The 16,532-nt window shown below is 42.3% G+C and overlaps 1 protein-coding gene across 8 annotated transcripts in view; it reads right to left on the bottom strand.

The window, feature by feature from the left end:
- Nucleotides 1–15,576, bottom strand: part of ANKS6 (ankyrin repeat and sterile alpha motif domain containing 6) — a 41,815-nt gene extending 26,239 nt beyond the window's left edge. For all 8 annotated transcript variants that reach the window (XR_007888494.1, XR_007888495.1, XR_007888496.1 and 5 more), the window contains exons 1-4: nt 15,155–15,576; nt 11,648–12,147; nt 7,537–7,581; nt 2,961–3,165 (exon numbers count right to left, since the gene is read on the bottom strand). Coding sequence is in view for 5 of the 8 variants with exons in the window: in XM_051609237.1 (XP_051465197.1) it covers nt 2,961–3,165; nt 7,537–7,581; nt 11,648–12,147; nt 15,155–15,522 (1,118 nt within the window). In the remaining 3 variants the exon portion in view is untranslated. The remainder of the gene's footprint in view (nt 1–2,960; nt 3,166–7,536; nt 7,582–11,647; nt 12,148–15,154) is intronic.
- Between the last annotated feature and the right edge of the window lie 956 nt (nt 15,577–16,532).

Here is a 16,532-nt window from a genome sequence, read left to right on the forward strand (position 1 = left end):
ATTGCATACAGAAAAGCCAAACCGACTGAAGATAATTTATAAGCTCCAAACAGTATTTCACTTAATTAGCAATATAAATTACATAATTGAGAAAGCACATTGCTTCCTTGAGGTGTTTAAGGTGGAAAACAAATCAGCTTTGAATGATAACCAACACAAACACCTTCCAACAAAACCTCATAAAAGCTAATTGCATAAAGGAAACTCACCATCCCATTCCCATTAGCCCCTCTTCCCTCTCATACACCTGAATAAATAAGCAGGACTTCCATTGTGAGTTAAAAACAATACTGTAATTCAGCCTACAAAATAAGCAAACAGACACCAAAGCTAGGGAAAATGTATTTAAAACAAAACTCCTTCTGAGCAGAGACTGACCTTGTATGAACACAAACTCCTACATGCATAAGCAACATAGAACAAAAATGCTGCAAACTCTAACACTGAAGCTGACAAACTGATCCCAAATACTCCAGAGCATTACTTCTTATCGTACAGATGAAGTTTTCACTTCTGAACTCAATCCTCACCCCTAAATGGAGGAGGAAGGTTGTTCCTCTCTTCTAAGAAAAAATCTGTTTATCCCCACCACAGCTACTCTGCATACTTCCCATTACTTTGCTTGCTCAAAACTGTTATCTCCCCATCCTGTTTTCTAGTCATTCACCTTGAAGGCACAGAGAGGCAAGATCCTTTACTGCCCCTAGCTCACAGAGACCTTGCCTGCTCCCTACTTCAAACCAGAGAGCCTCCAACACCAGTCTTGCTCCTGAGAAGGGGCAAGCCGAGGCTCTGCAGAGCCTAAAAATTTCCAGTTGTTATGAAAATTCCCAACTGGCTCACAATGAGCAAGGAGAGAGGCTAGGGACGCAAAGTATAGAATTACAAGGGTAATTTTTTATTAATGCACATTGAGGTGTCCCAGCCAAACTGGGGCACACCAAATAGGGTTTCGCACAGGGTTCTTGTACGAAGTTTCTACATACAACACAATTTGACTAATCACTAACACCTACACTCCTGATCACTAATCACATTAAAACTTTGCTCATTAACTGCATTTCTGCAGCTTTTCTATTAATCCAGATATCCCTAGAGTCAGTCTTACAGTTGTTACTTATCTATGACGCCAGACAATACTGAGAGGGTTTCAAGAGGGGTATGTTAAGAGGGGTATGGTGGTGATATTATCTTGGCCGACTTCTCCTCTACTCCACTCTCATGAGACCCCACCTGGAGCACTGTGTCCAGTTCTGGAGTCCTCAACACAAGAAGGACATGGAGCTCTTGGAGTGAGTCAAGAGGAGGGCCACAAAGATTACCAAAGGGCTGGAGCACCTGTCCTCTGAAGACAGGCTGAGAGACTTGGGGTGGTTTGGCCTGGAAAAGAGAAGGCTTCAGCGAGACCTTATTGTAGCCTTCTAGTACTTGTAGCTTGTCCAGGAAGGTTGTGAATGCCTCTTCCTGGAGGTGTTCAAGGTCAGGTTGGGTGGGGCTTTGAGCAACCTGGTCTAGTGGGAGGTGTTCTTGCCCACGGCAGACAGGCTGGATCTAGATGATCTTTACGGTCCCTTCCAACCCAAACCATTCTATGATTCTATTACTAATCCTATGACTAGGGTTATCTTTTATCCTTCATGGCCAGTTCTAACCTTTCAAGAAGCCAAGTCCTTACTTCCAGGGCTGGGATGTCCTTCTGATCCTTCCACTGAGCTGGTCTTCTTTAGCTTGTTTTACTTATGCATGAAAAATACCAGTCTCCAGTAAATTTCCACTACTTCAAACATCCTGTACTATAAGGACTGATTGATATAACAGGGGAGGGAATTTTAATAATGCAGTCCTTTGGGAAATTGGAAGAGTGGTATCTGAATACACACAGCACTCAGCTGCACTTCGCAATTTCACAAACAAGGCAAGTGCCTGAGTATGGGCAAGGGGATGTGCTAGCAGCTCTGCACATCGCGTTTTGCTGGCTGCTTCTACACCAGCTGTGGGGTGGCTGCTGATAAGCAAAATGGCCACACCAGAAAAACTGACCTTCAGGCACTTCTGTGAAATTCCTATAGCTACTATCAGTACACGTTGATGACGAAGCAGGTAACTGCTTCTCAGGTAGGCCCCAGGAACTACTTCAAAAAATTTTCACACAGCAATGACAACTCGACCTCCTGTTTTTCTCCTCTGTTGCATTTTCATAATCGAATGAGACCTGCTGACTAAAAATAAAAGCCAAAGCAGAATATCTGCATTTGCACAATTAATGTGAGCATTAGCAGGCAGTGAAGTGAATCTTCACCTTCCTGAGGGCCACCATCTACAACAACAGAGAAAAGCTGGCCTTCCTAAAATTAGTATCCTGCCAAGTATATGGCAGAGATCACATGTGAAGTATCAGCCCAATTTCTCCTAAATACCTTATTACATTTATAACATAGCTTTAGAGAATACGACAATCAGTTCTCCAGTGGGTGCATTTCAGAAAACTCAATGAAAACTAAAGGTTGAATGGGTGAACATAAGAATGACTTTAAGACTGGAAAATATGACACACTGAAGGGTGACTGTCTTCAAGTTTCATAACTTGATGTAGGCCTATAGCCCTGGCAGGGTGTGATACTATCTTACAAAATACTAAAAAACATTAAAAATCAAAGGATGAAAGTCAGAATCTGCACTAAACCTCCTAGTGCCTACTTGCAGCACCATGTTTTCAGCACTTACCAAGAAATATTTGAGTTCCCAAATGTGCCACTCATTCCAAAATCCAAACAGCACTCGGGTCTGCTCTGAAAAGCTGAGGGCAGTGCAAGAATAATGGAGAACTGAGGCCATAAATCTCTCAATTTCTCATTAAGGTTCCTATTCTTCCAGAGTCAGTATCAAAAAGATTTTTTCTATTGGATGTAAGAAGAATTTATCTTCTTTACTGCTAGACCCACAGAGAGCACATATCTTACCCATGGTATGTGGCCTGCATTAGTGCTGTCCAGCCATGAACATTATCCTGTTTGTCAATATCAGCATTTTTTTCAACAAGGAGCTGAACAAGGGGCAGCTGTCCAGTTACAGCTGCAATCATTAATGGAGATGCACCATCAACATTGGTAATGTTGACCTGACTTGGGTCTTCATCAACAATCTCTTTAACCAGCTGGAAGTTTCCTGTAAAACAGTGGTAAAACATAAATTTACAGAGAAGCAACAGAGATCTTCTTAGCCACTGAACTCACATGCATTTTGATTTGCTAGCATGGGTCTACATTTAGTGGAATTAAACCAGAAAATATAAAGTACTGCAGCAACTGCAACACTAAAGCTAAGTATCTGTACTGATTTTTGGTCTTTTAGTTGATCAGTACATCTTCCCAGGCTACATAAAACTGTGGCATAAGCGTGAGGCACTGTTTTCCCTCCTTTTCCTTACACCTATAGTATAATCCTATTACAAGAGTAATTCTCTGAAATTATCAACTCAGGTACAAAGGCTGTATAAACTGCAATGCATTCCACAGGTGAAGAAACAAGTAGGGTGTATTTCTCTTAAGTTGTAATAAGATTATGTCGTGCAAGGAAAACTGGTAATGCTGAAACACCCTGATTTGTCCTTCAGCAGGACAGAGATCCCTCTTGCACTTCCATAGGCTGCAATCAAAAAGCAACATTTTAAAATCAAAAAGAGTGGGAACAAAGACAATCTGAAAGGTGATGGAGGTCATCCCTTGCCTGAAGCAGAAAGAACAATGCCCCAGGTCACACTGAGCCCTAAGTTACTCATACAAAGGTGGTTCACTGATTCTGAAAACTTCTATTGATGTAATTCCACAATGTCCCAAGGAATTAATATCTTCCACTACTCTAAATTCTTACAATCAGAAAGTTTGGTTCTTTCTATTCTGCCTCAAATATTTAAATTAAATCTTCAATGCAAAACTTCCCTTCTCCTTGCTCAACAGTAATGGATTATTCCTGTCATCTTTCTAGTTATTTAAAAGTGAACCTAACATTCCAGTTTCCACATAAAGAGACTGGTAGCCACTGAGTTCTTGCTTATGTTATGAAAAGCAGTACAAAATACGCTGAATATTTTTTAACCAGGTTGTGTTGTTTTTTTTTCCTAAACCTTTATAAAGGTAGGAATGAGCATGTTTTAAATACCTATGAGGTAGGCAGGGTCATCCTAGGCAGAGCGTTTAAGCTCCCTCAGCTCCCTTACTTTTTTGATGAAATATGCCAGGCAAAGGCAAGTAAGAAGAAAAAAAAAGATTTGTGACCAAATATCTACCACCATAGGCACAAAGGCAAGAAGAAACAAATCACAGAATCATAAACTAGTTCAGGTTGGAAGGGGCCTTTAAAGGTTACCTAGTCCAATCCCCTTACCCTGGGCAGGGACACCTCCCACTACAGGTTGCTTAGAGCCCCATCCAACCTGACCTTGAATGTTTCCAGGGACGGGGCTTCTACTGTCTCTCTAGGCAACTGTGCAGGGTTTCACCATCCTCACTGCAAAAAATATCTTCCTAATACCTAGCCTAAATCTCTTTCGGTTTAAAACCATTACCCCTTGTCTTATCACTACAGGTCCTGCTAAAAAGTTTGTCCCATCTTTCTTATAGATGCCCTTTTTGTACTGAAAGGCTGTAATAAGGTCAGCCCAGAGTTTTCTCATCTTCTGCCTGAACAATCCCAACTCTCTCAGCCTCTCTTCATAGGAGAGTTGCTCTATTGCTCTGATTATTTTTGTGACCCTCCTCCGGACCCATTCCAACAGGTTCATACCTTTCTTGTACTGAGGACCCCACAGCTGGACACAGTACTCCAGGTGGAGTCTCATGAGAGTGGAGTAGAGAAGGAGAACCAGCTCCCTCAACTTGCTGGCCACACTCCTTTTGATGCAGCCCAGAATACAATTGGCCTTCTGGACTGTGAGAGCACACTGCTGGTTCTTGTCTAGCTTTTTATTCTACCAAGACAACTAAGTCCTTTCCTGCAGGGCTCCTCTCAATCCCTTCATCCCTCAGCCTCTGTTGATACCAGGGATTACCCCAACCCAGGTGGAGGACCTTGCACTTTGCTTTATTAAACTTCATGAAGTTCACAAAGGCCCACTTTTTGAGCCTGTCCAGGTCCCTCTGGATTGCATCCTGTCCCTCAGGCATGTCAACTGTCAACTGCGATGCAAATGGAAAAATCCTCACCGTTAAAAAATACCTTTAGATGGTAAACTGCTTTGTGATATGGGCTACCTTTAGCTCAAACACAGGCATGAACATTTTCCTTGGAAAACCAGTCAGAATTGGAGACAATGCCGGCAGGCACTTGAATGCACTCACTGAAAAACACCCACACATGCCACTCAGTTCATTTCTTGGAACAGAAAAGACACAAAAACATAGAACTAGTCTTTTATATCTTTGTTTAGTAAAAGAGAGCAGGTGGCTTTTTTATACAGACCGGCATCACAGACTTGGTTAAACAGAAACCTTCGAACCTACAGAGACTCCAAATTTTACTTTGAACTCTGGCCTGGATACTTCTTAACATAATGAGTTGGGCTTTCCACAGTGCTGCCATCCATAGCCAAGCATTTCAGAAAAAAATCCAAAACAAACACAACAAAAAAAAAAGGTGTATCCTGACCCGTATTTATTTTCTTCCCTCCAAGACTCCTTCTGACCCAGCACTAACATTTATAAATCTCAAACGAAAAGTCACAGGGGTACAATAAGGGCAGCTGAACTCCCTAAAATGTAATAGATTTGAGGTATTCCTAGAAAGAGGTTTTGGTAGCTTACATGTGAAGACTTGACATTTAAGAGAGAGATTCTGGTACTGCTACCTATTGCCTCTTTCTTCTCCACTGTTTTGTCTGCTGATTTCCAGTTCTGGCAGCCTGAAAAGCCACAAAGTTTCTGAGACAGCAACTTACAATATTTAATTGAAAAGCAACTGTTAAACTGTTGTAGCAAACCCGGGATGAGATCTAAATGCTAAGGCTAGGCTTGATAATTTAAAACACGCCTCTTAAGTTTACAATAGGAATGCAGCAACAATAAAACTTGGAAGATAACTGTTGGTTTAAAGATGCACTGCTATTTGGATAGATGTTGAGAAACAGTGGTATTTTCCTTCACAAAAATCACTCATTTACAAATAATAATGATAAATAATAATAATGATGATAAAAGATCTAAAAATCCATTAGAAACTGTGAAAGTTGCTAACTCAGAGCTCTCTTCAAGTTGCAGATTCCTGTTGAAAGCAAGAAGTTGAACCACATGGAAGACTTCCTGATTACGTTACAGTCAGGAGTATGTACATGAACAAAAAAAAAAAGCTGAAATAAGAGTGCTCAACCCTAAAGCTCACTTATTCTGTATGCACATATCACAGACAGGACAGGTAGAGCCATCCTTTTGTGCTCTTTGACCATATTTTCTATGTCACAAAAGCACAGCAAAGCTGTACTATCAATATTTCCTCATTGTCTTGGGCTCTTAGTCCCAGGTACGGGCAGGCTGACTGGAGAAGAAATAAACCTCTTACGCCTCATGGGATACTTCTCATGACTTCACTGGACATGAGATTTAATCTCACGTGGGAATGACATCTTCAAATGTTCGGAAGAAAACCCAACAAATTAAATAGATCCATGAGGAACTTGTCTTCATTACTGAATGACTGATTTTTTTCTGACTGTATATAACTAAGACTTCTGGCAATAGGCTATATACTATCATATAGCTGAAAACAAATGGCAAAATAGCAATTGTAAGAGCAGTAATCAGGTAAGGTTCAAGTACTGAATCTCTCTAACCTGTCAAATAAATTGCAAACAGTGCAGTTTCCTGATCTGTGACATTATCAGGAATCTCAGCAGAAAGTGAATAGTCCTGTTACCCATGCCAAAGCCATCAGACAGCAAAACTCAAGCCAAATTAATTACTTCAGCACATTTTCCTATGCTGGAAGATGCAGAAGAGGAGACCAGAAAGCAGCTTGCCATCTTTCACAGGTACAACCCATCATGGCCTAGATCAAATTTAAATCAACAGGATAGCACTGGCTCTTTCTGTTTGCCATGGAACAGTCTTACTAATTGTGTGCTCATGAAGGCATGACAGTCACTCTTGCTCATAACAGTACACGCAAAATCTGAGACTCATTCCTTTCTTGAATCAACTTTGAAGAGTAATTGCAATGCTCATACGAGTACAGGCCAGATTATTTTTGCACCAGTTAGCACTTCTCATACTTCCAAGTTTATCCGGAAGGAAAAAAAATCATATTAAAATTAGCATGGGTTTGGAATAAAAGAAACTACTAAATCACATATTTTGGCATGTAGGCCACAAGCAGGAGTTATAAATATTTTCTTATATTGGAATGTGAAGAAAAAATGAACTACAGAAATAAATGTATTTTTTAAATGAAAAGAAAAATAAGGAAAAAAACAAAGTAATATATAAAAACAGAACACATCTTGGCTTCCCATGTAACAAACATGCTCTGAAGAGTCCTGTCAGTACTTACCCAATTTTAAAGCATGAAAGACATCAGGTTGCCTCTTTTCTGTATCTGGAAAACATATTCCTATTAGCAATCATTGAAAAAACAAAAATTTCTAGTAAACTTTTTCTAGCAAAAACTATTAAAAAATTTGCATAAAGGTACTATAAAGCACATGCCTAGGCATACATTTAATAAGATCAAAGAAAACATTGATAACCTTTTTATTCCTTTTGGGAAGAATGACTCACCTGTACAGCCCTCTGTGCAAAGTTAAAGCTACAAACTGTAATAAAACATCTTTACAGGCTTTTGCTTTTCAACTGTCATTCTCAGTCAGGAAATTGTATTTGGGCACTTCTGTGCTTCCTGCCTGGAAGACTAAAGGTACCAATTAAAAAACCACAGTATGGTTCTGTGGTCTGGTGCGATACTCTTTACAACAGCAAAAACTCCAATGGTACAGGATTATTTTGAAAGATGACTCAAAAGCAGCTTTGTGAGATATCCCATTTCTATTTCCTCTTCAGTATTACCAGGTTAATTTGTGAAGGTTAAAAAAAATAACAGTGATGATTTAACTACATGGCTGGCTATTTGTGCATTAATAGATATCCTTCAGCTCCCACATAATTGTCTCCACAATAAGAACTGTGATTATTATAAATTTTAGTATTTTGAGTGAAGGATCTTTCCTTTTGACACTCCTTCAAAGTGCTTTGAAACTGCTGACACTACATAAGATGAGGAAAACTTTCCACCTTGCACTAAACCCAGAAAAATATATCCTCCTCCATCTTCCATCTGACACTACAGAATCAATGGGGTAAAAAAGATTTTAAGTAAACAAGGAGACATTGAGAGATTTCCTGAGCTTGATTCTGTTATTTTCATAATAATGAATACAGAATAGCTCAACTACAAAGGAAGTAATTTGAAAATGCTGAACAGAAGCAATTGCTAGAAAGCCCCTCCCAAACATAAGAAACTCTTAAGACTGGGAAGAGAACTCTGGGTCCTACATTTCCCGGTTCAGAAACTGATCTTACAGAAGAAAATGTGTATGAGCTCACCATTGGAAACCAAGTTTCAAAAGACTAGTTTAGAAAAGACTCAGATTCCTTGTTTAGCACATGAAAAGCTTGGAAGAGGGGCAGCCTCAGGGAGCAGAAAACCATGAGGAGATGCCAGAAGGAAGGACTGCTGTTCAGGTATTCTGAAGAAAGGAGACATGGAGAGAAGACAGGTAACACCCAGGCCGCCATTTCAAGTAGTTTTGAATTCGTTACTGAAAACAGCCATGAGAAGAGAGCTGCTTTCCTTTAGCAGGCAAATTGCCCTATCTTTGGCAATGGACCAGAAGGTAAGTTCCTTTTCTGCTTCCTTCTGTATAAGAGAAAGGATCTTTTTTATCCCAGGATATACAAGACTCCAGTGTTAGGGCAAGACTGAAGCCATGGTCAAAAATAAACGCAGAAATTTTTGTGAAAGCTTCACATTTTTACCCCCAACTAGTTACTACCCTTCTGCTGATGGTAAACTCTCCTTCAATACAGATGACAGGAACACTCACCTGCTTTAACACAAGTTCACCGCCCTAGCTTAAACAGATTTCTTCAATACTGTGAGTCATATGACTACAGAAGAATTTCTAGACCCATTAAGCCAACTCTGACTGCACATAAGCTCTGTATGTGCAAATGCATGGGCAAGATATAAAGCACTGCAATATTGAATTCCACAGATGTTTTGATGTCTGTTCTGATGTCTGTTCCTCAGAGACAGACTGGTCTACAGTGAGCCAGTTCTGTCTGGCATGTGGTTGTATGAAAGCTAGCTCCAAGTAGCTCTAACTTAGCTATCTCCTAGCTCCAACTTAACCTATGAGTCAACATCCGACTAAGCGAACACCTTCTCTGAAGAAATGTCAGATTTTTGTCCTTGCTTCTTAAAAGTACAAGGAGAACTTGATCTGCATGACTGACACCAAAATTTAATAAAAATTAACGATTTGGGATATTGTGGATATGTTCACATGGTAGTCTAATATAGATGTAATTAGACAGGATTTAAATGAGCCTATTTGAATATCACAAGTAGTAGTGAGATTGGAGTAGACTACCCTACCCTATGGCATTCTGTCACCATGGCTGGATGGGTGGTAGCACGTGGAAAAAGTTCTTACTAGGGCTAGCCATATCCTTAGATTTCAAAGCAAGTTCTCCAAAGCCAAAAAATCTAGCTACAGCTCTTCCAAACCCACTTGTTAAGCACCTCCTAGCACTGGTCTGCATCATAAAGCACAAATACCTTGAAAAGTGTCCCCCAAACAGCCGTATAGAGAATAAGGTCTCAATCTCTGAAATTACTTATTGACATTCAAACACAATGCCCAAACCAAACTGTCTGATTTAATGTAATGCATTTCTGTTAGCATAAATAAACTTCTGGAGAATAAAAAAGGACACCACAATACTTTAATAAAACTAATGTAAGATAGTAATGACATTTTATAGAACCAACTAAAAAAGAAAAGCTAATTTGGAAAGATATCTGGGTGAGATATCCACAATAAGTAAAAGATATTAAAAAACTAAATTCATTAACATTCCAAACTGACAGCGGACAGCAAGTAGGTTTAACCTTTATCTTAAAAAAAATAATAATCCTAGAAAAACACATATAAAAAACAGAATATAAATTTGCTTAGTAATTTTAAAAAACCTTGGAAAATTACTTGTAAAGACATAAAAGATATTCTGCCTTTTTGGTTGAGTATGCGGTACTGGATATAACTTGTTAAGGCTGAAGGAAAAACGCTGTAGTCTGTGCACACCTTCCGAAGCCTTCAGATCACCCAGTACAAGATATTAGTTCCCTCCACAAAATCCTGGATTCCTTATATCCTTCCATACTAATGGCTAAAGCTACATGACCACCACACACTTTTTAATTACAAAGTCACAAAATGTGTCTTTCCAAGTTCTCTTGTCTCATTCAGTGCACATGAATGCGTTACAGGGCAAAATTAAAACCCATAAAAGCAGTATTTCCTAACTTCCTTTTAATTTAGATTTACATTGAAATAATGTTATTTTAATCTAGTTTAGTACACACAAGAGCAGCGTGGGTGCCTATCTGTATGTGCACACACACAGACAGGCATATTCACGTTTGAAGGGAGGAGGTTGCTTACAAATTTTATGAAATCCTGAAGTTAATGAGGTAGTCCTCTCTTCTGCAAGAGACAGAAAAATAGAGGACATGCTGACTTGTTATTCATCCACACCATGGGTTTTTTTAGAATACACAGTCCACTACCAAAGGACTTTGAGGAAGTTTCATATATTCAGAGAGTGGCAGAAGAAACTGTTCAACTTCCTCCGGTTCTCTGCATGTCACAGCCCTTGAATGCGACACCCAGTGAAGAAAATCCAATTTTTAGTTTCAACCTTGATTTCAGCTGTTACACACCTTTACTTTTCCATGTGTACATGCTTCACCACAAAAATATAGTTTTACTTCCCATTCAAGTTCTTCTAACTTTAAACTCACAGTTTTTTTTTTAATTTGACTGCCATATAAAAAGGCCCTTCAGTACCAATTACCTGTCGTTAATGTGGACACTTTATTAACCACACTGCCACATGAAAAAAGACAGACTGAACTTCTTCAGTCTCTCCTTATAAGGCTGATTTTCTAGATTTTATATCTTTTGGGTTTTATTTGAGTCTGCGATATCCTTTCTTTTATATCCTATGGTGTTTTTTATGTTCCTTATATAGTGCCATTTCAAGTAGGCCTTTGCATTTTCTTCCTAAATGAACACCTGGATCATATGTTTTAAAAGCAAAAAACCCAACATTTAAAACATTAAAACAATTTTAAATGTTTCAAATTGGTTTTATTGCAGGACAGGAATCTCATCATGCTAACACAGAGTTAATCGGCAGAAGTTGGGTACTTCTGCCTCACCTGAGGAAGGTGCACCTACTCCAGCATTTTCAAGAGAGTCTATTTACAAATTATAAAGAACATCATGTACCTACAAAATAACCCCTCCAAATTCTAAATATGCAATCAGAACTTCAAGAAAGCAAAACAAAACAAAAACCAACAAAAAAAACACTCGTACCTGCCTGGGGCCTGACTGTTGTGAGAGATTCCAAGTAGTCCTTCATGTCTCTGTGTTTGAAGCCAACAGAGATTTCAAAAGGTGTTTTATGTAGTACATTCAGGTGATCAGGATTAGCACCCTTCTCCATGAGCTGCTGTGCCAAGCTCACCTTTCCAGTAACAGCTGCCAGCATTAAAGGACTCCAGCCCATAGTCTTCACAGAATAATTACAATCAGCTCCCCAGTCTAATAAAAGATGTACCACTGCCTCATGTCCATGCTGAGCAGCTGCCATGAGAGGAGTGATATCAGGAAGATCATCTCTGCTGCTGTTAAGTACACTTGTGCTAAAATGGTCATAATTGTCCACAAAAGCTCCAGATTCCAGCAAGAATTTCACCATGCTGACATGGCCACCTCTGGAGGCCATTGTGAGAACACTGGCTCCTAACTTATTTTGAGCATTGAGATCAGCACCATTCTCCAGCAAGATGTGAGCAACGCTTAGATGTCCAAATCTGGAGAGAAACAGATGAGAAGAATTATCACCTTGGATGGCAGAGGCTTCTCAAGGACAACTGACATAATCTGAACATGGAAAACTTGGTTACCAAATTGGTTACCGGCTAATACACTATGGAGGACCATGCAGGCATCACTGAATGTGACAGTGGTTACATTACTGGAGGGGAGTAACACCCAGATGAGGATTGTAAACTAAACCATTCCACATGTGCCAAGGACTATGATCATACACCAGTCTTCAATTTAAGAGGATGGTCTCATCAAAGCAGCAATGTGCTAGCCTCATTTTCAACTGAATGGCATCAACACACAACCTCCACCAACCACAGTAACTTTCATCCTCTTATTTCGAGGCCTGTATCAGATTCAGGAATCAAAGCCAGTTGGTATGCAGAGATCTTAATTGAGTACTCTCATTACTACTGAATCAGTAAAAACTTCTAAAAGTAAATGCTAAACAAAAAAAGAAAAAGACCATGTTATGAACTGGATAGGCAATCCTTTGCATTTACATCCTCCCTTGCTTTCCAGTTATGAACCATCAATGAACCCCCACAATGGACAAAGGCTGGGAGAAAACAGGAAGCTCAGAAAAGAATGTAACAAGTGGCCACAGCTGCTGTAAAGTAAGTTCAACTTTTCTCAACACAAAGGCGACTAGAGACTGCCTTTGTTTTAGAGAAACAGCTCTATCTGCAGAGCGTAAAACTGGCTGTGCAAATGGCCTTCCCTAAAACAATCGATATAAATTTATCCTCCTGAGTCAGCCAGAACAGCATAGGGAAAGCGTCTACACAGCTCACCCCAACTCAGCACACCAAAACCAAGCAACCAACTAAACAAATTCTGAAGAGAGCAAGGGACTTACGCTGATTCCAGCCACATATTCCTCCCTGGCAACTGGGGATGCCCAGCAGTGTGACAGTGAGCATGCTGTTTGCCTTCTGGTTCAACTGTGTGCTGCAGTTGCTAAGTGGGGCATGTATTATGGAGATCACTGTATCACTAGCTAAATTAAAATCCTGTGTAACATCAAACATCTTCCAATAAGGAAACTGCGTACTAAAGAACTAAACCCTCCTTGTCTGGATTATCTAAAAGAACTTGGTCAGTGTTGAACTCAGACACCAGTTTCACTCAGCTTTGATACCACTGGACTATGAGAGGCTCTTTTTGTCAGTAAGCAAAAGACAATCATGCAAGCCACACACTTAACCAGATAACTAACCATGAAAAAATTGAAACCCTTTGCTGTTCCTCAGTTGAGGAATCACACATTTTAATAAACATAATACACAGGCAATATATATCTTTTGTGTTCTTGTTACAGATCCCATACGTTGCCATATGCTCGTGCAGTTTAACACAATCAAACTTTGATCCTGAAAGCAGCCTTTGTACACTGCAGCAAAGCACATGCTAGTTGAGGAAATGCTGAAGAATGCTACTAACCACTAACTGCAGACATGAGAACAAAACTCCCTAGTTTTATTTCAGAAAGTACACAGTTGCAGAAGGAAGCCTCCAGGGTCTGTCTAGCCCCTACGTCTATCTTACTGTCTTTCACTGTGTCACCTCAGTAGAGCCTGCAACTACTGTACACGTTATTAACTTCATGCATATACACCATCTCCTGTGCAATTTCAACAGGACTGACCACAGGCAGAAAATTAAACCTACATTTGTGAAAACATTATGTTTCCTTTCTGGTTATCCATTAAAAAGAAAAAAGAAGCATGCCCTTCCACTTAATGTTTTCTCCACAGCTTTCAATGGTATCTACAGCACTTTTCAAATGGCAGCATGTCATGCCTTTAAAACACTGAGAGGGTTATAGTGATTTTTGTTTATTGTTTTTAGAGGACGAGTGCACGGTTTTCATTAAGGAAAAAAAAAGTTTCTGCATTTTATTTTCTTCTCTTTTTTTTAACCTTCATGAAATAACAAAATTGTTGAACCTTGTCTTCCTTGTTCTTACTGGGAAACCAGCTGTGTGACTCATTCTTTGGGAACTTTCTATGGGCTTTAATTGAAAAGAGAAATGTTGACTTTGAAACGGACTCATTTCTTCCAAGTATTTTAATCTATTATGAAACACACACAAAAACAACCAACAAAAAAAAAAAAAACAACCAACTAAAACCATTTACCCTCTCAATTAAGCATTCATTTACTATAGGAAAGCATTGCCCTCCAACCTTGCAAAGCACATCTGTAAACCCAGAAGGTATTTGTATATGTAGAGATAAGAACAAACATGAGCACTAGTAATAGGGGAACCTGCTAAAACCCAGCTGTGGGCTACCTGAAGCACGGCATCATTGATGCAAAGCAATTTAGTTTTGTCATTAAAACTCTCAGCAATTATTTTCTGTATCCTCCAGTGAGCCACTTAACAAAAGCCAAGTGAAATTACTTATTTCTGTTTGCTTCAGTATGTTTTATGTCAGAAGTGAGTTTTCAACAGGTACCAAAAAAGCCAACAGCAAGTGAAGCAAGGGTGTGCAGGTATCTCATTTCCACAGAAAGAAAGAGGGGAGAGGTGCCTGCACGTTCAGGTTACCTCTGACTGCAGTTCTGCACTGGCTTTGCCCAGACACAGCATGCACAGCTTCCATCACTACATCCTTAACGTGGAAAGGGGAAACCCAACGCCTCAGCGCCATACCTGGCCAAATTTAAACTCGGACATTCCCCCTCACCCACCCCGGGGGAAGACAACAGGCGAGCCCCCAGGCCTGCGGCCCGCAACATGGCGCCTCCGCGCCCGCCCTCCCACGCACCGCCCCGCTGAATCCCCCCCGTGCTCCCGGACGCCCTCCCCTGGCCCGGGGAGCAGGTTTTTTGAACCCGAAGGAGCCGAATTCCGGCGGCGGCCCCGCCCCGAGGCCGCCGCCCGGGGGGGGCAGCCGCTCCGCCGCTGACTAGGCCGGCGCCCCGCAGCCAGGCCGTGGGGCGGCCGGAGACCTCCCCTCCGCACCCCGCCGTCCCAGCCCCTACCTGGCCGCTTGCATGAGGGGGCTCCATCCGTAGTGGTTCCTGCTCTGTACGGAGGCCCCCTTCCGCAGCAGGAACCGCACCAGCTGCTCGTGGCCCCCCGCCGCGGCGAACTGCAGCCCCGTGTTGCCGGCCTCGTCGGTGCAGTCCACGGGCACGGCGGGGGACGGCGGGGCGGGCGCTTCACCGCGGGGCTCCGCCGCCACGGCCGCCTCCTCGGTACCGCCGGAGCAGCAGGAGGAGGAAGGGGCCGCCGGGTCGGCGGGGCCGCTGCCGGGCAGCCCCAAGAGGCGCCGAGCGGTCTCGCAGTCGCCCTGTTCGCAGGCGCGGAGAAAGAGCTGGACCTGGGGGGCCACCCCGCACTCCCCCATGGGCAGCGCCGTCGAGCCCCGAGCAGCTCGGCCGCCCGCCACCGCCCCCGCCGGCGGCGGCTCGGCGGCCGCCGGGAAGGCAGCGGGGAGGAGGGGACTCCGCTGGCGGGAGGAGGCCGGCCCAGGGCGGCCGCAGCGCTCCGGCCGGTCTCGGACGGCGGGGAGGGTAAGCCGGGCTGGGCCGCACGCCGAGCTCTCCGGAGCCGGCAAGGGGCCTCGGTGCTTCTGCCTTCCGAGCCGCCCTACCCGCCCTTCACCGGCAGTCCCGGCGGGGTCACGTCTCCTCTCCCTGCCAAGCGCCTGGGTGCCCGCCGGTCCGGCCCCTTGCCCCTGGAGCTTTCTATCATCTGCTCGGGTCGGGGCTGCAGCCGGTCTCCGTGCCATGTTCCTGCTGCCATTGCCGACCGCCACGCAGCGAAGCGTCTCCGCCTTACGTGTTTGTCTGCCCGGGGTCGCTGCAGCCGGCCCTTGCCCTGGGGCTTATTCGCTCTCACCTGAGAGAAAAACACCTTTCCTGCTTCACGACGTGACTTCTGCAGCCTGGTGCAATCTCTCACTGTCAGCCCCCCTCCGCTTACATGATACTTCTACTTGCACGTTCTTAACTTTGTTTTCCTTTTAACTCAAAACCCTTCACCGAAATGCAGGATTCACACTTGGGTCATTTCCCAAAAAACCAAACTTGCTATCCGTTGATAGTGCCAATTAGGCTTTGGGTTTAAAGAATGTGAGCATAAAAATGTGATTTTTTTGGTGGCATTTCTAAGTGCCTTCTCTCTAGCTTGAGCCTCCCAGATAACCTGAAATATTTTCCATATTATACTGATTTATAAAGTTAAAAAAAAAAAAAAAAAGAAGCACCAACGAAATAACTCTTGAACTGCAGCTGACTGCTCACTTAGGGATATCGCGTTGTGTCCCTGTAAGTCTGGGCAGGTCATTCTTTATTAAAATCAGTGACTTCAATGCCAGACCATGGCACTTAATGCAGTGGTGGAGGGCATGGGGCT

Source organism: Apus apus, chromosome 2 (assembly GCF_020740795.1).
Source record: "Apus apus isolate bApuApu2 chromosome 2, bApuApu2.pri.cur, whole genome shotgun sequence".
Taxonomy (NCBI): Eukaryota; Metazoa; Chordata; class Aves; order Apodiformes; family Apodidae; genus Apus; species Apus apus.